Consider the following 24,345-nt stretch of genomic DNA (forward strand, 5'->3'; position numbering starts at 1 on the left):
TTTTTATTAATAGGATTTTATTACTATTTATTTTATATTTTTTGATTTATTTTTTTATGAGGAATGATGATTGTTTTTCCATTGTTGTACTGTTGTGGTTTCCAGTTCAGTTTTTGTCTGTATATTTCTATTCATACTTACAGTATACTCTTTTTATTCTGTATTTGCTGAGTTTGTCTGTATTCTCCATAGATGACCGAGGGGAGATATTCTGCGAGTGTGTAGTTTTTGTGAAGGGATCTATAGCAGCCTGGCTTGTTCTATTTTCTTAATATGAGGTGTATTGGTATTTTAGTCTCTGGTATAATATTAGCGCTTTACCTTTTCATAAGTAGAGCTGTTACTGTTTGCATGCTGGCAATCAGCTTTCTTTTAGTATGAAGGTTTTACTATATTGTTATAATTCTTTTACTCTTGACTTTGAATGCTAAGCCCACCCTGAACATGTTACAACAAACCTAATGCCATATGGGTTCCAAGTGTCTTTTTTTTTTACTTTTTTACAGGGTTTTCTGGTTGGTACCACAACAGTGCATGTAAATATAATATATATGTTGTGATTTTTTTTTTTTACCTCTGACTGTACTTTTGTCATTTTTCATATAAAACTTATTATAAATGCATAATTTTCAATTGTGTGGGAAGGGAGGGTGCACAAGGTTGTACGGTTCACAAGGCAGACTTCTTCACTCACGGAGCTCAATAGGACATAGCTCTTGTCCTCCATTCCTACCAGAGCCCAGCGAGAAATGGAAATCCTCTGTCTTCTGGGCTAGTGATAACTGATTCTATCTTCCTCTGCTGGGCCCAAGAGTGACAGCAGAAGAAAAAAAGGTTGGTGACCCCATGGAGGACAAAGAATGCAACTTGTACAAAAATGTATTTCTATTCAGAGAAAATACTCTTATCTTTCCCTTTTGTCATTCTTAACAATAAAAGAATAGTGAGGCTTCTTTTTAGTTTAGCTCTGGATTGTCGTGAGTGGTGTGTCACACAAGTGAGCACTGTCCATTAGGTGTGTCACAACAGGAGAAAGGTTGAGAACCACTGATGGAGCAATGTGCGCTTCAGAGGATTTTGGGAGGTCCCCAAAAATGCCAATTGCATGGCTCTAATTGAGCATTTCTGAAAATTTCTTCTCATGTCATCCTTAGAAGACGGCATGAGCGATCCCCAGCTATTAAACTGGATAGGGCTCATCGGGCGTTTCCAATAATAACCGGTCCCGTCTGTTTTCACGACTTCAGTGTAAAAGAAAAGGTCGCTACAGCTGCTAAAAAGCAACCCTCATGGTACTGGGAGGACCAAGATATTGCAATATATGCTGATCTCTCACACGCCACTCTTCAAAACAGACACTAGCTGCGAGAAGTTAGCTCTTTCCTGCGTAAAGAGAACATCAAGTGTAGGTAGCTTCATCCCTTTGGATTATCCTTCTCCATCGAGGGAGTGACTTCTAAAGTTCGTTCTGTTGCTGATGCCATTCCTGCTCTTCGGACCCGTGGCTTTACTGCTTCTCTACAGTCACTGAAGTCTATTAAAATTTCCAGCGCGAGGAACCCACTTCCAACTTGGCAGCGAGCTGGCAAACGCAATAGTAGACTGAGAAGGCACTCTGGTGGATCTTCTCTTTTCAAGGACATAACATGATTTTTCTTTCATTTGGCAATTCTTATTGCTGTTGCTAATTTTTCTCTCACGTTCAGTTTTGCCAGGATTTCCATTTATGTGGAGCTCCTTATGTTGATGAGATGGTTCTATGCTCCTTGTGATACTATTAATTCCTTATATTGTTCTAAGTTGGTGTTATTTCTTATTTTTTTTTTCCTAGGTGGTGAGAGAATCCCATTCCGTGGATGGCAGATCTTCCTCCACTGGAGATGATCTGCATGGAGGTTTTAGCAGATCTGATTAATTATGGGAAGGGGAGGGGGGGTTCTTTCCACATTTTTGATCTTGCATTGTTTCCCTTTTTTCTCTATTGCTATTGGGGTGTCATGGTTTTTTCTCATACAAATTGCAGGCTGGGTCCTCTTAATATTTTTTGGGGTGGTTTGTATTGGTATTTTCCCTTTTACTCAACCATTTCTAATGGCCTCTTTTCGTATTATTTCTATCAAGGCTAAGGGGCTTAATTCACCATATAAAAGGCATGCAACGTCTTTATAAGGAAATAAACCACACATGAGCAGACATCGTTTTCGTTCAAGAAACTCATTTAAAGTGTAGATTTGAATGCTTGCTTCATTCTCCTAGATTTCAACATTCTTATTTTACTCCCTGGTGTAAGGGTGCTAAGTATACAGGCATCTGTATCCTGTTTTCCCAAGATTTTATTTTTCATTGTACAATGTGTGTGTTAAAGACCCCTTGGGTAGATATTTAATTTTGCAGGTTCTGGTGAATGGTGTTCCATATACCCTGGTGAATATTTATGCTCCTAAAAGAGAACAAGGGATATTCTTTCAGAGACTCCATCAAATATTGGCTTACCTCTTGCTCTGGTAATTTGATCACTGGAGAGGATTTTAATGTAGCTAAATCTCCTGCTTTAGATACTTCACAGGGCTTATCATCCCTAGTGAAATTCCATTGGGGAAAATTGAAGGATCTTATGGAAGACCAGCATCTAGTAGATCAGTGGTTCTCAACGCTGTCCTGGGGACCCCCCAGCCAGTCGGGTTTTTAGGATATCCACAATGAATATGCATGAGAGAAAATTTGCATGTTATGAGGCAGTGTATGCAAATTTTCTCTCATGCATATTCATTGTGGATATCCTGAAAACCCGACTGGCTGGGGGGGTCCCCAGGATAGGGTTGAGAACCACTGTAGTAGATGTTTGGAGGATACATTACCCCACTTCACGCTCTTATACATTTTATTCCAATTCTCTTAATTCTTATTCAAGAACTGATTTTTTGGTGAACAAATCCATTCTCCAGTATGTCATTGCTAAGGGTATAGAAGAAATTATTTGGTTTGATCATGCCCCTATATGGGTGGATATTCTTTTCACTAATTATGATCAGGGACAAAAATGTTGGCATTTAAATAAATTGGTATTGGACAAAAAATATAATTTATCCTTAGCCAATGACATTCAAGACTTCCTAGTTAGAAATGATAATGACTCATCCCCTATTGTAATTTGGGACTGCCTGAAGGCTTATATTCAGGGCCTTTTGATTTCTAGAGCCTTTCTTAAAAAGCAGAAAGAAAAAGAATGAGCGGCTTTAAGGCATAGTATTCAATTATTGTTCCTCCAACATCTTTCTGATGGCTCACAGTGAACTTTGTCTAAAGTATCTAAGGCCCGAGAGGACTTGGAGTGACTCAAAGTGTCAAATTTTGCACACATCCTCAATTTTGTTAAGCACGAATATTTTGAAAGTGGAGAGAAAGCAGGAAAATTGTTGGCTAATAAATTTATAAAGGTATCTCTTCAAAATCATATTATAAAAATTAAGGATGACACTGAGACGATTCTGATTAATACTACTGATATTAATTCAGGTTCCTTAAATTCTATGGGGATTTAAGTAGAAATGTGAATCAGAACCAGAATCGGTTCGGATTTCAGTTCCGATTCACATCTCTATAATATAGTACTGACGCTTCTATAACCTTGGCTTCAATTGAGGCTTATTTCCAGGATCTTTCCATACCTAAACTGACAGAGGAAACGAAGGAAGCATTGGATAGAGAAATCTCTAATCCAGAGATTTTGTTAGCTATTAAGAATCTTAAAGTGGGTAAGGCACCAGGACCTGATGGATTGTCAGCTAGATTCTATAAACAGTTTGCACCATTTATTGTAGCCCATTTGCAAATAGTATTTAATTTTTTGAGAACTGGGGGATCTTCGCTTCAGAATTCTAATGTGGCAGGTATTACCATTATTGCTAAACCTGGCCGTGATCCTACCGCCTGTGGGTCATATCGTCCATTTCTTTAATAAATCTTGATCTTAAACTATTGGCCAAAATCTTAGTTGATCACCTTCATAATTTTATGGGGCAATTTATTTACCAGGACCAGGCAGGGTTCATTCCTGGGAGGTCGGTGGGAGATAATGTCCGTAAGCTGGTGGATATTATATGATGGGCCCATAAAGAAAGTATTCCCTCTTTCTTTCTAATCATCGATGCTGAAAAAGCATTTGATATGGTGCACTAGTACTTTTTATTTTATATCCTTGAGCAAATGGGTTTTGGTGTATTTTTTTGTTCTTGAATTTCTAAATTGTATGATCGGCTCAGAGCTTGCATCAAGATAAATGGAGGGTATTCTGACTTATTTATGGTGGGGAGGGGTACCCAACAGGGCTGTCCCTTATCACCCTTGTTGTCTGCTATTTTTCTTGAAACCCTGGCTATTAAAATTCGTAATGATTAGTTCATTTGGGCAAACATTTAAGCTTTCCCTTTTTGCTGTTGATATTCTCTTTATCATTAGTGATCCCCATACTTCATTGACCGCTACAGAAAAGGCTTTAGGAACTTTTAATAAAGTGTCTGGTTTTAAGATCAACTGGGAGAAGTCCGAGATACTTAATAACTCGTGTGATTCCGATGTAGAATCATTCTTACTCAAACATCACCTGTTTAAATGGGCCTCAAGCAAGATTAAATATCTTGCTCTGAATTATCCCCCTTTGCTTAAAAATATCTGGCAAGTTTTGGAAAAATGGGAACTTTATCTCTTTCTTGACTAGGGAGGATTTCAGTGATAAAATGAATGTTTTGCCAAGACTGCTCTGTTTCAAACTTTGCCAATTCATGTGTCTACCGGCCTTTTAAAATCCTGGCAGCAGAAAATATTTAGTGTTATCTGGAAAAGAAGACCTCCCAGGGTTTGCTAGAGTCATGTATAAACTAAACATGATTGAGGCTTAGGGATACCGAACATTTTGTGGTACTTCATGGCTGCTCAGATACATTCAGTGTCTGATTGGCATTCCTCCAGTTACACTAAGCACTGGATTTTGATAGAGCAATCTTGGATGAGTTCTATGCCCCTTTCGGCTACACTTTGGCAGCCCCAACACACCTGGTATGGATGTTCCGACATGGCACAGTCTACCCGTAACAAGCTAAATATTTGGAAAAGTTGGTGTCGTCGATTAGTGGGAACCTGGAATTATTTTCTTTCTTCTCATTTGTTTTATAATGTTTCTTTTTCCCCTAGTATTCCTCTTCATGCATTTAAACTCTGGAAGGACTGTGGTACTTATCTTGTGGAACATATATGGGATGTGAGTTGAATGGTTTCTTTTGATATCTTGTGTCAGAAACAATCTTCCTTTTTCTGAGTTTCTTACAAACAATTGTCTCATTTTTTACGTACTGTTAAAATCGGCTCTCATTTAATGCATGGGAAATCTTTATTTGAGGGATTTTATAGTAAGGGGGGTTTAATGAAGAGTTTAATTTCCAAAAATTTGTGTGTTGCTGAATTCTCAACAAGAGAATTCAGCATATTCAAGCTTGGGAGAAAGATCTGGGTCGCTCTCTTTCAGAGGAGGAATGGGATGTTATTTTTCTTTAAAACCAGCAAATCATCTATCTATTCTTTAATCCTGGAAAACAGTTATAAACTATTGTATCAATGGCATTTTCCTGCCACACAGACCTTCAGGGATTTGAGAGAGAATACTTTGTTCAGGCCATCCTGTAAAAATTGCAGAATCATGGGGATCTTGGCTGTTTGCGGGGGCACCCCCCAGTTCCTCGCACCAGGCCTCAAATATTCTTCAGATCCGCATGTATGCCTGGGACACTGAGAACTTCCAAGCACAGAGCAATGTGGCGATCACGGCTGCCAAATAACCATGCTTGATCAGGTGAGCCCTCTCAAGGGCCAGACCAAAAGAGAGCATCGAGTTGGATCTTCATGAAGATTCGGGCCTTCCTGGAGAAGGTCCCTGTGCAGGGGGAGATAGAGAGGACTCTCCATGAGAAGCCTCTGCATGTCTGCATACCACAGCGTCTGGGCCAATCCAGGGCCACCAGAAGGACTAATCCTTTGTGGTGTTTGATCTTGCAGATGATCTTGCCCAGTAGAGGCCACGGAGGGAAGGCTTACAGTAAATCCTCCTCTGGCCAGGTCTGGATGAGGGCAATGATCTCTTGGGAGCACTGATCTAGTCTGCAACTGAAGAACCAGGGAACCTTCGCTTTGTGAGATGTAGCCAGTAGGTCGACAGATGGGATGCCCCAGCGATCATCAGAAGCTGGAAAGCCTCTGGTCGACAGCGTCCATTCACCCGAATCCAAGCTTTTCCTGCTGAGAACGTCTACTGTGATATTGTCTTTTCCCGCGATGAGGGAGGCCGATATCCCTTGTAAGTTTAACTCTGCTCATTCCATAAGGAGGTCTATTTCTAAAGACATTTGGTGACTCTTGGTTCCTCTCTGGCGGTTGATGTAGACAACCGTTGTTGTGTTGTCCGACATTAAGCAGATTGCTTGCTCCGGAGCCTGTGGCTGAACTGCAGGCATGCTAATCTGACCACTCGAGCTTCCAGGCGGTTTATGTTCCAGTTCGCCTCTTCCTTGGTCCATTGTTCCAGGGCTGTCAGTTCCTGACAGTAAGCTCCCACCCTCGGAGGCTCGCGTCCGTCGTTAGGTGAACTTCCTGTAGCCACCATTGGAGTCGAGAGCATGCTTCCATTGGTAGGTGGAGTCGAATCGAGAAGTCTTGAGACAGTTAATTCCAGTGCGACAGTAGGGAGTGTCGGAGAGCTGCATGTGTGCCCTCGCTCATGGTACTACTTCCAGGGTTGATGTCATGAGGCCAAGGATCTGGAGATAGTCCCACACCTTGGGGTGCATTGTGTTCGTCAGACATACTTGATCCATCAATTTCCTCCTCTTCCTCAAGGGAGGGAAGAAGATCTTGTCCTGCTTGGTGTCGAATCAGACCCCCAGGTACTCTAAGGACTGGGAGCGCTTGAGGTTGCTCTTACCATTTTCATGACCCAAGTTCCTGTAGGAGGGACCTGACCCTGCAGGTCACCTGGAGGCTCTCTTCCAACAACTTCGCCCGGATCAGCCAGTCGTCCAAAGTAAGGGTGCACAAGGATCCCTTCTTTCCTCGGTGCCACTGCTACAACCGCCATAATTTTAGAGAATGTTCTGGGGGCGGTTACCAGGCCGAAGGGCAATGCCTGGACCTGGTAATGTCAGCCCAGTGCCTCAAAGCATAGAAAACGCTGGTGGGTCTTGACGGATTGGAATATGAAGGTAGGCCTCCGAGAGGTCCAGGCAGGTTAAGGACTCTTCCAGTTGCACTGCCATTATGATGGAGCGAAGAGTTTCCATGTAGAAGTGAATTATCCGCAGATGACGGCTGATGCTCTTAAGATCCAGGATGGGTCGGAATGAACCCTCTTTCTTGGACATGATGAAATAGATGCAATAACACCCCGTATTTACGTGGGGTGTAGGTACCAGAGTTATAGCCCTCAGACTGAAGAGCCTTATCAATGTGGATTCCACTGCCAGTTTCTTGTGCTTGGAGTGGCAAGGTGACATCATGAACCTGTCCCGAGGGATGATGCGAAATTCCAGAGCGTAACCTTCTCGTATGATGTCCAGTACCCATTTGTCCGACGTGATCTCGACCCACCGCTGATGGAAGAGGGATAGTCAGCCCCATATCTCCTCTTTCCATGGATGGGTCGGCCCAACTTCATTGGGAAGTTCAATTCGAACCTGAGCCTGTTCCTCTTTTTGGTTGTCAGTTACTAAAAGACAGAGTCCTTCCCGAGGGCCAAGATGACTGAAATGACGAGTTTCTGTAAGGCCGGAAGTACTGGGAGCCCCTGGCCTGACCCCTCATTGGTGAAGGGCGCTGCAACCTCTTTTTCTTATCTTCCAGTAGCCGGGGCACTGGAGATTCACCCCACTTACTGGCTAACTTCTCCAATTTGTTTCCGATTAGGAGGGTTCCCTTAAAGGGCATCTTTGTGAGATTCACCTTAGAAGTTGTGTCTGCTATTCAGTTTCGCAACCATAACTGTCTTCTGGCCACCACCACTGAGTCTACTCCTCTGGCCAAGGTAGGCACTAGGTCTGAGCTTGCATCTGCCAGGAAGGCTGCAGCGGGTTCGATCGCCTCTCCGGGCAAGCCACCAGGGCACAACAGGAAGCGATCTGCAGTGTCATTGCTGTTGCGTCAAAGGCTTGCTTAAGGATGGATTCCAACCGCCTATCGTGAGCATCCTTCTACAGGATTGCTGTTCGCTTTGAGAAGGCACAAACCAGGTTGTCCACTATTGGGAAATGCAGGCATTCCTTGTCTGCTGGGTCCAGAGGAATCAAGGCCTCCAAGGCCCAACCTCCTTTAAAACTTGCCTCTGAGGCGTCTCATTCCAGATCAATCAACTCCTGGATGGCTTCCAGCATCGGGAAACAGCAAGAGGCTTCCGTAGACACCCCAGAATGGGGTTCTTCTTTGGCTCAGACATAGGGTCCATGCCCGGAACTCCCAGAGTCTTCAGGGTCTGGGAGACTAGGGTTGGTAATTCATCTCTGTGGAAAAATCAAAGCATGGTCTGGGATGGCTCCAGCCCTGGAGGGATTTCCCCATCCTCCAATGAATCCCCGTCGTCATGGTGCTGGGTCCCTGTCAGGGATACCCTTGATGAGGCGAGGCATGTTGACAGGAATGGGAGGGTGAAGCCTTCCCAGCTGGGGCTCAGCCTAGGCAGGGGCAGGGGCTGACTGCGCTTGAACAAAGGCTTGGAGGCCCTGAAAAAATTCCAACCAAGAGAAGGCCGCCGGGACCATATTTGGCCCAGTAGAAACCGGGGCAGGGGCCGCTGATCTGCCCTCTCCCGGGAGGATGCAGGCCTGGAATTGCTCAGGTCCGGGGTTGCTGCCAGATAAGGTCATGGCTGACCCGTCCTCCGACTGGGATGGGCCGGACTTGGAAATGTTTTGAGAATCCAGCCCTCCCTGGGCCTCCTCACAGTGCTGACACAAGCAAGATTCCAGGTCAGACTGTGCAGCCCTAATATGACAGGCAAAGGGAGTGTCGTATGAACTTCTTTGCTGCTGGGGCCATAACCTCTGTAGCTTGTGCGTTTAGCCTGTTTATGCCTCTCGAGCACGCACAGACTCGCCTCGGCGCGCAGAGATCTAAGCGGCCAGTTGTGCACTAAGGTGTGCGTATGCTTATGTACGCAGCTATTTGGAAATCAGAGCATGTAATTGGGGAGGAGAAACCACTGACAAAGCAGTATTTAGCTCATTTTGCTAAAGAAGCAATCAATAAGGCCACTATCAAATTTTATTTAAGCATTGATAGCAAAATAAAGTGCAAATAATTCAATCGGTAATCTGAAAAAACACAAACTACAATTCCCCTTTTCCATTCTGAATTTTACTTCATTCCTGAGGAAATATTAGTGATCAGAGCTCCTACTGAGTCACTCTGCACCGTTAGGAATCTAAGTAAATGAGGCACTACTGTACAGTCAGTCATCATAACCTCCCATAGAAGCATCACAGATGTAAGTAAAGCATGAGAGCAGTATGACAAAATGATGTGTGGATGAAAGGAAAAAGCTTTCATAAGTGGGGCTATGGCCAGAATATGTTAACATTCTATTTTCTGCAAAAAGAAAAAAAGGGATAAATGTATAAGAAATAAAATACACAATGACAAAACAAATAGGAAACTGAGAAATAAGACCTACAAAGGAAGCAAGAGAGACCAAAAAAAGTTCATGGATGGGGTCAAAACACTGAATGCATTTCAGATTTGCTCAATAATGGAAACTAGGACTGCTTAAGTAACAAATTGCAATGCAGCATGATGTGGAAAAGGAAATATTAACAGCAAGAATATTTTGTGCTAAAACTGTGTCTCTTAACATGATACCCAGGCAAACACTACAGAAAACCATGTGCCAGCACCTGCAGTTCTTACCTTTGCACTGGGCCTAAAAATGATCGATTTGCTCTCATCATATTCAAGGCTGCCAAGAGGGAAAAAAAACAAAGATAATTATGGTCAAAGTAGCCTGAGCTAGAATGTTTTCTTCTTCACATTAACAGTCAGTTTAATGAAGTGTATCGCTCGGGAATTCAGCAAGCATCCAGGTCCAGCCAGGGGCTGTACGCGCCGGCTCTCCTGTTACAAATATGAATATTACTGAAAGCTCTCGCCTATAAGCTCACTGTTATTTTTACATGCACTGATTTATTTGCAAAGGGGCTTCACTCTGCACTGCCCATTTACTCCAGTCCAGACTGCATGGAATCAGGCTGGCAGTTCTGAGAATAAATGCTTTCATGACTTGCATACCAAATTACTTCAAAATAAAACAAACCAAAGCTGCATTTGAGTTGCATACTTCCTCTAGATCAGAGAAGAGCAAAGAGTCAACCCAGCTTCTAGACCAATCTAATTATCGCTGACACATTAGCGCCAGAATGAAGTGGGCCACGGCCCCAGCAAGTCTGGGCATCAGTTCGGATCTGCAGCTGCAGTAAGGAGACTCTTCCCCGCTTCCTGAACCCCCTCCTACTACTCAACGCTCCGATCTTCCTCTTCAGTGCAGCCTGCTTGAGGCAGAAGTCAGAAGATGCAGCTTCCACTGCAAGCAAGCTGCAAATAAAAGGCATCCCCACCACTGCTTTTGCAAAGCTACTGCCTGAAGCTGCCAGATCAGAAGAGGGGGATGGGGAGAAAGGTGGGGTACTGAAGGGGCTAGGGGGGAAAACTAGGGGCAGGAAGAAAGAGGCCGAGATGAGAAGCCTCACCATGGTTTTAGGGAGGGTATTGTGTTGGGGCCACCAAGCCTTCATTGTTTTACTTGTTTTGGGGAGGGGGGGTGGGGTTATTGGCTCCTCGGAGTTTCCATTTCATTTTTTGTCTACACATTGTAATTTCTGGACAACTACTCTGTATTTGGTAAGGGTCTGTGTGTTCTGCAAGTATAACCAAGTTGAGGTATTCTGCTAGTGTGTAGGTATCTGTAGCAGACTTTTTCACTGTTTTCCCAACAGGAGGTGTATTAGCGTTGTAAGGCCCACTATAATACTTTTAATGCTGCCTTTTCATAAGTAGGGTTGCTGCTTTTGAAGTCCTGTGAATTAGTGCTGCTGAGGGTTTGTTACATATGTGTTGAGAGTTGGTGTTTTTTTGCAGGATTTTCTATTATTTCATAATGTGCCTGGTAGTGGAAGGAGCATGTGTTACTATTACTTAGATAACTCCAGAATATTTTGTATGGTGAGACATAGGGGAAAATATCTTGCTTTGCCCCCATTATTAGAGGAGAATGTGTGTGAGTGTGTGTGTGTGTGTGAGAGTGTGAGAGAGTGTGAGTGTGAGAGAGTGTGAGTGAGTGTGTATATAGAGTATATATTTACAGAACTGGAGGCACAGCATTTATATTGGGTTTGTGTTGAAAATAAAATGACAAGAATGGGCCTCATTATTAAGCCAGGGTACAGTATGTTGGGTTTGATCTCAGTCTCTCAAAGTTTCTGCTAGTGCTCTTAATACTTGCATTGTGCCAAACAGCTTCTTTCTGAAGCTTGTATGGTATAACATCTACAGGCAACAAATCAAGGTGAGCTTGGAATTCTTTTTTTAAACAGGCGAGTACAGCCCATAGGACTGTATGTGTATCTTTAGGCCACATTTTCTTAGTCTCTGATTATATCTACTTCTATTAGTAAAGGTATTTTTGCCATTTTCTTCTTTACCACTATGTCTGCTTTTGTAGCATTAAGCATTTTATTTCTTGGTCTGGGAATGATTTATGCAAAGACCGTACGTAAGAAAAAATAGACATTAACTGTGAAGGTAAAAGTAAGAAACTGGCAGGCGAAGTTGGGGACAGAACTTGGCTGGTTCCTCCCACCCAACCAAAAAGGCATTCCACTGCCCCTGCTCTGACCTAGAGAAAGATGCAAGAAGAGGTCAAGCCATTGGCGCTATTTTCCCAGAGAAGAGGAGCTTTTTGAAAACTGCCCAGCCTCCATGTGCATAAAAGTATAAAAGCATGTGCACTGTTCCCCCCACACACAGACTTATCTGCATGCTGCAAAGGCAATCCAAGAGGCAGGTTTAGGTGGGGGGAACAGGGCACATAGCATTGGATTTTCAAAACTACATATATTATTTTGGCTGGAAAAAAATTAACCACAAATCTCTGCAGGTACTTCCCCACCCCCGCCAGAGACAATAATCAAAGCAAAACTACACATGCAGTTTTGCTTTCCGTATTGGTGCAAACCCCACGGCTGAAGAGTGCCCGCAGTGTTTGCACTAAAGCGTCTAGTTTAATTATTGCCCACTATATAGTGCACACTGGCTATTTCAATCCTGATACATACGCTCTAAATTAACTCTTCCTAAGAAAACACAAATTACACAAGTTTTTATGTTTCTTAAAACCACCAAACATAAGCTTCAAAGAGTAATTTAGGCTATTTAACTTCTGCCCTTCCCTGTTATGCATTAAACCTAAGCTCTTAATTATATGTAATCATTAGTAACAATTTACATTAAAAGCAGTACAACTCCAGGTCCTTGGACACTAGGCCTGTCCGAACACAACAATGAAAGGACAGACTGTGTCAAATCACCAGGATGTGTTGCAAGGAAGACCCATTTGCCACAGCCTTTAGGAAATAGCAGGCACCAAAAGTCAACTAACAAGGACATCACCGCGAAGTCCTTCCAAGCCTTCCATTTAAGCAGTCAGAAATGCTCACTTACAACTATTTGCTAATGGCATATTTTTTTGTGGGTAAACAGCCAATAGTTGGCCACAAAAGTCCAGCAAAATGGAAGGCCGTCCCACTGACGGAGCTGCTTATACAGACCAGCGATTCTCAACCAGAGATACTGAGAAGCCTGTCAGACCACCATTGCTGCCTGGGAGAAGGGAGTCCCAACTTAAGGAGATGATCACGTTCCAATGCCACAGACGTCGCAACCTCCTTTCTTTCAATGATCCACTGCCACTGTTCTCTCCCACTTCCCAGATCACTTGCAGCATTTCGCAGTCTTTTGGCAGCCACGACAAGCATGAGAGGAGTAGGAGAAGCACAGCTGGTCACAAAACTGAAGCAGAGGCAGCAGGCACCGCAGGGATCAGGGAAAGCACTGTTTCCTGTTCCTCCTGTCTTCCTGTTACATGGGCCTCCCAATTAGAAATGAAGACCGTACAGGGATAGAAGGAAAGGGAGGCCCGGCCAAGGAGATGGACCTGCAGCACTTTCACAGTTCCCCAGGATGCCTGCTGCCTTTCTTGAGTCCCACTACTTCCATGCTGGTGATGGTTGCCTTGCGTTTGCTCTCCAGATGCCACGGGGGTGAGAACAAGATTAGGTTGATGGGGGTGGAAAGAGCTAAGGGCTAGGAGTTGGGGGGCTGACAGGTGGGAAGAGAAAACAAGCAGGGAAGTAAGAACATAAGAAAATGCCATACTGGGTCAGACCAAGGGTTCATCAAGCCCAGCATCCTGTTTCCAACAGTGGCCAATCCAGGCCATAAGAACCTGGCAAGTACCCAACAACTAAGTCTATTCCATGTTACCATTGCTAATGGCAGTGGCTATTCTCTAAGTGAAATTAATAGCAGGTAATGGACTTCTCCTCCAAGAACTTATCCAAACCTTTTTTGAACCCAGCTACACTAACTGCACTAACCACATCCTCTGGCAACCAATTCCAGAGTTTAATTGTGCGTTGAGTAAAAAAGAACTTTCTCCGATTAGTTTTAAATGTAGGGAACTGAGGAAAGAGTACAGCATGTGTTTGGGGGGGGGAAGGGAGGAAGGGGGAAAAGTGATATGGGGTAAGCTGAGAGGCAGTGAAGAGATGGCGGGCTCAGATTGGTCAATGAGAAAAGAAGCAAAGACATGGAAATGTGGGAAATAAAGAAATGGCAGGAGAGAAATGGGGAAGAGTAAGAGGTAAACTGGTAATAAAGGGAGAGAAATGAGATTAAAGAAAGATATCTGGGAGACAGATGGGGAAGAAATGAATGAAGAGAAGAATTGAAGAAAAGACAAAATGGAAAGGAGAACCAGGAAATGAAATCAGAAGTCAGACAAGATACTGAGGTGAAAAAACCCCAATGAAAAGACTACACACACTTTATATCCAGTTTAGATACCATAATATGCCTTCCGTAAGTACTAAATTATTTTATGCCCGATGTGCATTTTATTTGTATTTAAAGTTGTGGTAATTATTGACAAAGAGCACAGCTGTATGCACTAGCTCTATTCTCTGCATGTAATATGTATACCTAAAATACAACACACTATTTTTGGCATTTTTTTGGATGTGGGGAGAAGTGACGTGAGTAGAGCAGTGTCCACTTTTAATACTTCCATGAAGTGACCAATGTAAGCTTGGCCTGTTTGACACTTCTTCCCCATTGCTGCAGCTCCTCCACAAGCTTCACACTGGCATCAATTTATCAGAAAGTGGCAATAAAGCATCATAAGAAATGTGCCCCTGCCATAATGGAATAATATCCCACAACTCAGAGGTCAATTAGGAAACAAATGTCCCCAATAATTAATTATTCACAACATATTTAACAATTTACAAAAGTTTTTAATTTTTTGTTGCGACCAAACACTATCATTTACATATGATTTATCAATACTTAAGAACAATTCTTTAGAAATATAATCCCTACTCATACAAAATCCCTCATTCATACCTCATATGTACATCACCCACCATATACCCATCCCCACATTTAAACCATGATAAAAAAATGTTTATCTCAAAATACCAGATTTTATATATCTCTTAAACACAGATGTGTACTTCAACTTAAACACAAATACATTATACTTATTTATTTATTTTATTTTTATTTATTTAAGAGGTTTTTATATACCGGGGCACGTTAAAAACATCACCCCGGTTCACAGTGTAACGTAACGTAGCAACGGGCTTTACAATAATTTAGAGTAGATAAACATAGATAATGTAGCAACAGGCTTTACAATAATTTAGAATAGATAAACATAGGTAAACATTATTTAGATTTACAGCTATTCACAAGGTGTCCGGTCTTTAACTATTCACAAAGGTGTCGGGTATATGGTATTGGGGGGGAGAAGGAGGATGGGGTGTTGGGTTGGGTTGGGAGGAGGAGGAGGAGGAGGAGGGTGGGAGGGGGAGGAGGAGGGTGGGAGGGGGGGTACAGTGATGTGGGGGGGAAGAGGGGGGTAATGGTTATTAAGTTCAGGGGGCGTGTCAGTCGAGGGTCGTATCTTTAGTCGGGGTATATACAATACATACAGTACAATACATACAGTACATACATACAGTACATACAATTTAATATTAAATCGGCAATAAGTTTTCTTTTACTTTACATATAATTTTATTTTCTCTTTACACAGAATTCTATACTTAAACACGGGTTAATATTACTTCATTTTATATGCGATTTTATTTCCTCCTAGTCACGGGTTGATATAGCTTCATTTTATATGCGATTTTATTTCCTCCAACGAGAGCCTCGTTTCGCCTTGTTTCACAAGGCTTCTTCAGGGAGATTCAATAAATCATCCCTCTTTTTCAAATATCACTCCCATATTCTACTCTTAATTTCATCAACATGCTATTTGGATCACCATTGACTCACACCCTTAAGTCATAAGCACAGTTCAGGTCGCAAAATTCCACCTATATTAAACGCAAATTAAATCAATTTTTAACCACTTTTCAAATACAATCAATTTATCAATTCTCATAGGAGCTAACTCTGACACATCTGTGTTTAAGAGATATATAACATCTGGTATTTTGAGATAAAAAATTTTTTATCATGGTTTAAATGTGGGTGATGTATGTATGAGGTATGAATGAGGGTTTTTGTATGAGTGGGGATTATATTTCTAAAGAATTATTCTTATGAAGAATTGATAAACCATATGTAAATGAATAGCACAAGGTTTGGACGCTACAAATAAAAAATTAAAAACATTTTTGTAAATTGTTAAATATGTTCTGAATAATTAATTATTGGGACATTTGTGTCCTAATTGACCTCTGAGTTGTGGGATATTATCTTATGGAATTTCAGAGGGTATGCATGTAACATACACCTGCCATAATGGAGTTACTTCCTGTTTAAATTAGCAGAATCAGAGCTATATGTGTATGTACGCGTACTTATTATCTGGCAGTTAAATGGCAATTGAAAAACAGGCCCAAATATCATACTGAAATATAAACAATGAGGTCTATATTCAGCCGCTATCCAGCTGAGCAAGTTATACCTGGCTATCTAACAGACAAATACATTTATCTGGCTAACTTTAGACCTGCTATTGAGCAGATCTAACTTATCCAGCTAACTTAACCAGACAAGTCTGAATATCAGCACTTATCCGGCCAAATTAGCTGGATAAATACGTCTAGCCTGAATCATCCTCATACCACCCCCCACTTAGCTAGATAACTCTTTAGCCGTATAATATTTATCCGGCAGAGCAGTGGCCACAGAATGTGGCTGAATATTAAAATGGCACCACTTAGCCAGCTAAGTCTAAGCTTATCCGCTAAATATTCACCTCACAGTATGCGCTGTGAATTTTAAATTTGTGACCCTGGGGGTCAACAAGACATCTGAAACTCCTGACGGGATAGAGTAATCATGAAAGGTTGAGAATCACTGCTCTAAACAACTTGTCTTTTATAGGTGTGTGTCTGCTCTGATATGACCCCAATTTGTGAAAGTAAAACTGGGCAATAGCCAAGTGTGTTCATTTCCTCTGAGAATTTAAGGATGATGCATGGGACCATTGAGCTGTCTGGCATCCCCAGAGGCTGCCCTCAACCCACAACTGAAGGTCACATTCATGGCAATTAGCACTTTGCATTGTATATACTCAAATATAAAGCAAAATTTAAAAAAAAAGTGTGCATGTATACATATGCATTTGTTTTACATCTATACACAAATGTAAATATATACACATAAGATGATTGTATCTGTTTCTATATTTCATAAATTAAAATTAAATTATCATAATTCCCAATGCTGGGATTTAGGCATTAATAACTAGTCAAATTCTGAATAATGGATTCAGCTAATTCCTTTTAGTGATACTTTTCTTTTGTCTCGCATGTGGAAAGTGTGAAGGACAGAGCCAAGCAAGAACACAGAAAGGATGTAGATTATTTCCTTTGGTGACATAAAACAAAATGTATGAATTTTTGAAAGGACGTACACAAACATGCACATTTATGTAAGAGAAAGAAGCTTTTCATATAAGAAGCCAATCCACCAGAAAAAAAATGAATTCCCTTATCTAATGCCAAGTAACCTATGAGACTATAACTCCAACACTAAAGGAAGGCAAATCTGGCACAGTAATCCCGCCCCCCCCCCCATCTACTGCTGACAAGAGCACTTTTTCTATTACATAAAATTATAAACTGCCATGTAACCAAGCAAATAAAACAAAAATGCCCCCAATAATTTTATACTTATTTAGTTTTTCAAACAAAATAATGGTGGAAAAATGCCATATTATGCATGTCATAAGCATGAATTTCAGAAGGTTGTCAGAGCTAGCTCTTGTATAGATGCTGAAACCTGCATTTCCAACCCACAGCTGACTTTAAAAGAACAAACATTTATCAAATGCATCCTAACCATACTCCTGCATGTCAAGAGCCAATTTTCACTAGCAAGAGGAGTATAGCCCATCAGGTCCATCATGTCTGATAAGGAGTAAATGAGAAGCAAATAAGACAAAATGCTCAATTATAGCAAAGATGTAGCACAACAGAAAGAAATAAGAAATGAAATGCAGTTTATAGGGAGGGCGAGAATTAAACTCCATGGAGTTTCCCTTCGAAAATTCAAGCCAGGTGCTCACATTTGCACTGGGCTCTAGCAAGAGCTGCAACCAATGCCTCCTGCCTAAGGACTATCGCTGTAACAGTTAAGCTGAGAAAAGGGATAAAAGAGGGAAAGCACACAGCACTCTCAAATTATCAAGGCCGTCGGGGCAAATAAACAGAATTGGGGGTGGGGGGCACAAAGCAAAAACCCGGTAAAATACATAAAGATGTAGCTTTTAACCAAACCAAAGATAGTCTACACAGCAGCAACTTAGCTAAGGGGAAACATTTTCAAAAGCCAAACAAATGAAAGAAAAAGCTCCAGGAAAGTGCTGCAGCCTCATTAGTTTCCTTGCCAAGGAAGCAGTCACTGCTACCTAATGGTGCAGAGACAACTTCATAACCTGAGACATTAAAGAAAGCAATGTGGCTCCCATGTTAGTCCACTTACATATACAGAAAAGCAAGTCTGCTTACTATAAATAAGGTTCTCCAGACAGCAGGATGAATTAGCCATGACATGTGGGTTACATCACCCAACAGTGCTGAATGGACCATTCTCTTTAAGCAAATAGAGCTTTTGCTCTACTGAGCATGTGCTGGAATTCCCACGTGGGTGTTGCCTCGTGAGCCCCTCAGTAGATATTAGACCTAAATCTAGCTAAATAGTCGACTCTCCCTGAAAGGCAAGTAGATATTCAGTGTGGCTAATTTGCTTATTGTAAATGATGAATAAACTTGCTTTCTCCATTGATAAACAAGGCTGAATTAGCCATAACATGTTCAGAGTACCAAGCAGAGGGCTGCAGTGGAGTGTTTACTGAATAAGCAATCCAAACCTCACAATGGAGAGTGGACTACTAGGTGATCTACACAAAACTGCTTGTCCAAATTTACTGTCACTTTCTGATACACAGTCCAACCGGAAATGGGACATGAAGGTGTGCACATAAAACCAAGCTGCAGCTTTGCAAACGTCTTCAATAGGTACTGCTTTCAGATGAACCACTTATGTAGCAATGGCTCTCACTTAATGAACCTTGATAGATCCGAATGCCTGCTAGAACATAACAATGTATAATACAATCTGCTAGCCAATTGGACAATGTTCGTTTGGCATTTGCTTCGTCCAGACGGTTAGGATCATAACAGACAAATAACTGTGAGGCCTGACAATATCGCTGAATTATTTTCTTGTAGTAAGCCAAGATTCTTTTATAGTCTAAGGAATGAAGGGCTTTCTCTCCTTCATGTACATGGGGTCTCAGAAAGAACAGGTAAGAAAATGGCTTAATATAAAAAACTGATATCACCTTTTGATAGAAACTTTGGGTGTGTGTAGAGCACTACCCTATTGTGGAAGAGCTGCTTGTAAAGAGAGAAATGAACTTAATCATGGAGCTCACAGACTCTTCTGGCTGACATGATTGCAACTAGGATTAATACTTTCCATGTGAGAAATCTGAGAGAATCAGACTCCAGTAGTTCAAAGATTGGTTTCATTAATTGTGCCAAAATCACACTGATGTCCCATGGAGCTGGAGGTTTGATTCCTGGAGGTTTAGTATGCCATAAGCCTTTCATTCACTTGGATACCAAAGGATGAGTGAAGATTGGCCTACTCTCAATTTCAAAATGATAGGTCGCTATGGTACTGAGATGTATTCTTGCTGATGAGGTACTGAGACTGGAGGAAGACAGAGAGAACTACTTAAATAGATCTTTTGATTTGTATGTGAATAGGTCTAAGGAAGTCTACGACACCAAGAAAAAAACTGTTTATATTTAAATCAATAAGCTCTTCTAGTAGATGGCTTCCTGGCAGACATTATTATATCCTCAACCTTCTTTGGGTAAGGAAAAGTGGGCAATCAGTGAGTGTTCAACATCCAAGCCATCAAGTTGGGGGAACAAAGGTTCAGATGAAATAGGCATCTCTCTCCTTGAGAGAAGGATAGTTGTGAACCAAGAGACATCGGAGGACTGTTGGACAGCTGTATTAGATAAGCAAACCGAACTGTCTAGGCCATGCTAGAACTATGAGGATCAAACAGGCCTGGTCTTTGAGCACTTCTTGCACCGTTCTGGCTATCAGTGGAATTGGTGGAAAAGCATACATAAGATCTGCATTCCAATTGAGTAGAAAAGCATCCTGAGTGGATCCGAATTCACTGGGAAGAATGGAGCAAAATCTTTTCCATTTTTTGTTTTCCTCAGACGTATGGAGTTTGATTGCTGGAAGTCCCCATAGACTGAATAGTCCATCCACCATCAACTGCTGCAAAGACCATTTGTGTGGTCAAAAAGCAATAAGGCAATCTGCTAATGTGTTGGAGATCCCTGGAAGGGAAGTTGTAGGGCAACTTGATGTTTGCATGCACATATTTTCATTGCCTCTAGACAGAGAGTCAATGATCCTGTAATTCAACTGTTTGTTCATAGAGAGCATGGCTACTTGGTTATTCGTTTGAGCGACTTACTTTTTTTTTGCAGCCCCCCTCCGGAGACGGACATCGGCTAAGACGGACCGCGGCTCCCCTGCCTCCAGCTGCCCGCGAAGATGGATGCCTGCACGGGCGAAAGCGGCCCCTGTGCGTGCAATTGGGCCGCTCAAGTCGTGACGTCACTGACGTTTGGCGTCACAGCATGTGACGTCACGTCTTGAGCGGCCCAATTGCACGCACAGGGGCCGCTTTCGCCCGTGCAGGCATCCATCTTCGCGGGCAGCTGGAGGCAGGGGAGCAGCGGTCCGTCTTCGCCGATGTCCGTCTCCGGAGGGGGGCTGCAAAAAAAGTAAGCCATTTCGTTGCTTTACACTGCCAGTCCTCTCTCCCCTCCTTCCGAAGCAAGGCTGCTTTTCGCGCCTTGTTTCGGGAGGAGGGGAGAGAGAACTGGCAATCCCGAGCGTAGGATTGCCCGTCCTCTCTCCCCTCTCTCTCTTGCTACTTTTTTTTTCGTTTTCGCTTTTTTTTTTTCCCGTTTTTTCGATTTTTCCCGCTTTCGTTGCTTGCTTCGGGAGGAGGGGAGAGAGGACTGGCAATCTCGAGCGTAGGAGAACTGTCCACTTCCTGGTACCTGTCATTTCAAATGTCATTTGAAATGTCAGATACCAGCGTGTCCGTGAAGCGTTAGGTCAGCGCACCCAGGATACTGTATAGCGCTCTATACAGTAAAATGGGTTGCGTGGGTCTAACGCTTCAAGGACGCTTCTTAGACGCAGCTTGCATTTGCAAGCTATTTACATACTGTATCGAGCGGTAGGTGAGCTGGACTGTGCGTGCGGCAACCACGGGTGTGCCCGGCACTAACGCAGCTCTTCCTACCGCTCCTTACTGTATTGGCCTGATTCATAGCTATAAATCAGCAAATAATGACAGTTGACAGCAGTAGTATTCATAAACAGGCATTAACAACAAATTAAATTTTCCAAAACATTAACTAAAGAACTAGGACATCAAATAATATAACCGATTTCACATATTAGGCAGTGGGGCGGATTTTCAAAGGCCCGGGCGCGCCTATTTTGCATAGGCCGTCGGTGCGCGCAAGTCCCGGGGCTTTTGTAAGGGGGCGTGGCCTACTGACGTGGCGTTTCGGGGGCGGGCCGTGGTCGAGGCCTCTGGACCAGCCCCCGGGACCGGAGGACGGAGCGGGGCTGCTGACCGATGCGCGCAAAGTTACGCCTGCTTCCAGCAGGCGTAACTTTGCCGACAAAGGTAAGGGGGGGGGTTAGATAGGGCCGGGGGGGGGGGTGGGTTAGGTAGGCGAAGGGAGGGGAAGGTGCGGGGAGGGCAAAGGAAAGTTCCCTCCGAGGCCGCTCCGAAATCGGAGCGGCCTCGGAGGGAACGGAGGCAGGCTGCGCGCCGACCCCAGATTTTATAAGATACGCGCGTATCTTATAAAATCAGGCGTACTTTTGTTCGAGCCTGCTGCGTGAACAAAAGTACGCGCTCGCGCAACTTCTTAAAATCTGCCCCAGTATGTTACGTTGAGATTCTTATATTCTCTTGTTGCATTTACTTCTCATGCTTCAGTTAATATCTCTTGTCCTTCCTGTTATTGTAGCTCTCTACATTCTGCTGTTTTTAAGTTAGGTTATATGCATTTTTTAATAGCCATGGTTTCAGCTCACATTTAAATCTTTCTATCTGGTATCAAACGTAATATCTCAGGTAAAGAGTTCCAAAGCTTTGGACCCGCTATGGAAAAAATACAATCTCTTACTTGTGTCAGATGTGTGCTCCGCATTGTAGGAACGGTCAATAGTCCTTTATTTTGAGATCTTAGTGTTCATTGAGGTGTGTATATTTGTAATATCATGCCAATCATACCACTGTTACTGGAATGAATGATTTTGAATATTATCGTTAATACTTTATAGTATATTTGGTATTGTACTGGTAGCCAGTGCAGTGAAATCAACAAGGGTTTAATGTGATCAAATTTTCTAGTTCCTAACAAAAGTCTTGCTGCAGCATTTTGTAACAATTGTAATGGTTTTAAAAGACATGCAGGAGGACAGAGTAATAAGGAGTTATAGTAGTCTAGGTTTGAGAAAATTAGAGTTTGCAATACAGTACGGAAGTCTTCGAAAGTTGAGATTTCAACCAATGTAATATTCGCAACTTGGCGTAAAATGTGTTTATTTACTGATGTAAATATTGAATAGTGTTGCTGAGAGAGCTAAGCCTTGAGGGAGACCTGTATCAGTATGGAAACTTTCAGATATATGATTCTCCAAATTGACTTGGAATGATCTATTAGATAGGAAGAAGTCGAACCATCTGAGAAAACTATCGTCAATCCCAATGTTTCTCAGCTGATGACACAACAGAGTATGGTCCACAGTGTCAAAAGCGACAGTTCAGTCAATTAGCAAGACAAAATAAGATTCATCGCATCAAACCCTCATAAAAATAGAGACCATTAATGAGAGGAGTAATGTCTCCATTGAACGATGCTTCCTAAATCTAAATTGATTTGGAAAGAGAATATTTTGGTCTTTCAGATGGTTTACAAGTTGGGATAATACTGCTTTTTTGAGTACTTTTGAGAGAAAAGGCAAATTCAATATTGGACGATAGCTGTCCAAATCATCGAATCTACCAGTTTTATTTTTTAGGATCGGCTTTATCACTGTTTTAACCCATTCCTTCTGAAAGAGAATAGTTAATTAATGTAGTGATTGTTGGAATAATAATGCCATGTAGTTGTTTCAAGGAAGAGGCTAGAATTGAATCATGTGGGTGAATAGCAGGATTAATTTTCGCAATGACTTGACTAATTTCAAGATTAGTTACTCTTTTGAAGGCAGTCCACTTAACCAGGCCATGTGAATCTTGAGGTACCTGCTTGGGAGAACAGATGGGGAATTGCATTTTAAACTTATAAATTTTGTCTTAAAAAGGATGATGCATATTCATAAGAACATAAGAAATTGTCATGCTGGGTCAGACCAAGAGTCCATCAAGCCCAGCATCCTGTTTCCATCAGAGGCCAAACCAGGCTACAAGAACCTGGCAAGTACCCAAACACTAAAAAGATCCCATGCTACTGATACCAGTAATAGCAGAGGCCATTCCCTAAGTCAACTTGATTAATAGCAGTTAATGGACTTCTCCTCCAAGAACTTATCCAAACCTTTTTTAAACCCAGCTACACTAACTGCACTAACCACATTCTCTGGCAACAAATTCCAGAGCTTAATTTTGCATTGAATGAAAAAGAATTTTCTCTGATTAGTCTTAAATGTGCTACTTACTAGCTTCATGGAGTGCCCCCTAGTACTTCTATTATCCGAAAGTGTAAATAACCGATTCACCTCTACTCGTTCAAGACCTCTCATGATTTTAAAGACCTCTATCATATCCTCCCTTAGCTGTCTCTTCTCCAAGCTGAACAGCCCTAACCTCTTTGGCCTTTCCTCATAGGGGAGTTGTTCCATCTCCTTTATCATTTTGGTCGCCCTTCTCTGTACCTTCTCCAGTGCAACTATATCTTTTTTGAGATGCGGTGACCAAAACTGTACATAGTACTCAAGGTGCAGTCTCACCATGGAGCGATACAGAGGCATTATGACATTTTCCGTTTTATTCACCATTCCTTTCCTAATAATTCCTAACATTGTTTGCTTTTTGACTGCTGCAGCACACTGAGCCGACGATTTCAATGTATTATCCACTATGATGCCTAGATCTTTTCCTGGGTGATAGCTCCAAATATGGAACCTAACATCGTGAAACTACAGCATGGGTTATTTTTTCCTATATGCAACACCTTGCACTTGTCCACATTAAATTTCATCTGCCATTTGGATGCCCAATCTTCCAGTCTCACAAGGTCCTCCTGAAATTTATCACAATCCGCTTGCTATTTAACCACTCTGAATAATTTTGTATTATCTGCAAATTTGATAACCTCACTCATCTTATTCCTTTCCAGATCATTTATAAATATATTGAAAAGCACCTTTGCAAGCGGCCTTTGATAA

General features: G+C 42.1%; 1 protein-coding gene across 4 annotated transcripts in view; it reads right to left on the reverse strand.

The window, feature by feature from the left end:
• The window catches only part of VIRMA (vir like m6A methyltransferase associated), a 254,816-nt gene that overhangs the window by 159,791 nt on the left and 70,680 nt on the right, over positions 1-24,345 (reverse strand). For all 4 annotated transcript variants that reach the window (XM_029591711.1, XM_029591710.1, XM_029591709.1 and 1 more), the window contains exon 4: positions 9,940-9,988. In XM_029591711.1, the coding sequence (XP_029447571.1) occupies positions 9,940-9,988 (49 nt within the window). The remainder of the gene's footprint in view (positions 1-9,939; positions 9,989-24,345) is intronic.

This window comes from Rhinatrema bivittatum, chromosome 2, assembly GCF_901001135.1.
Source record: "Rhinatrema bivittatum chromosome 2, aRhiBiv1.1, whole genome shotgun sequence".
NCBI classification, from domain to species: Eukaryota; Metazoa; Chordata; class Amphibia; order Gymnophiona; family Rhinatrematidae; genus Rhinatrema; species Rhinatrema bivittatum.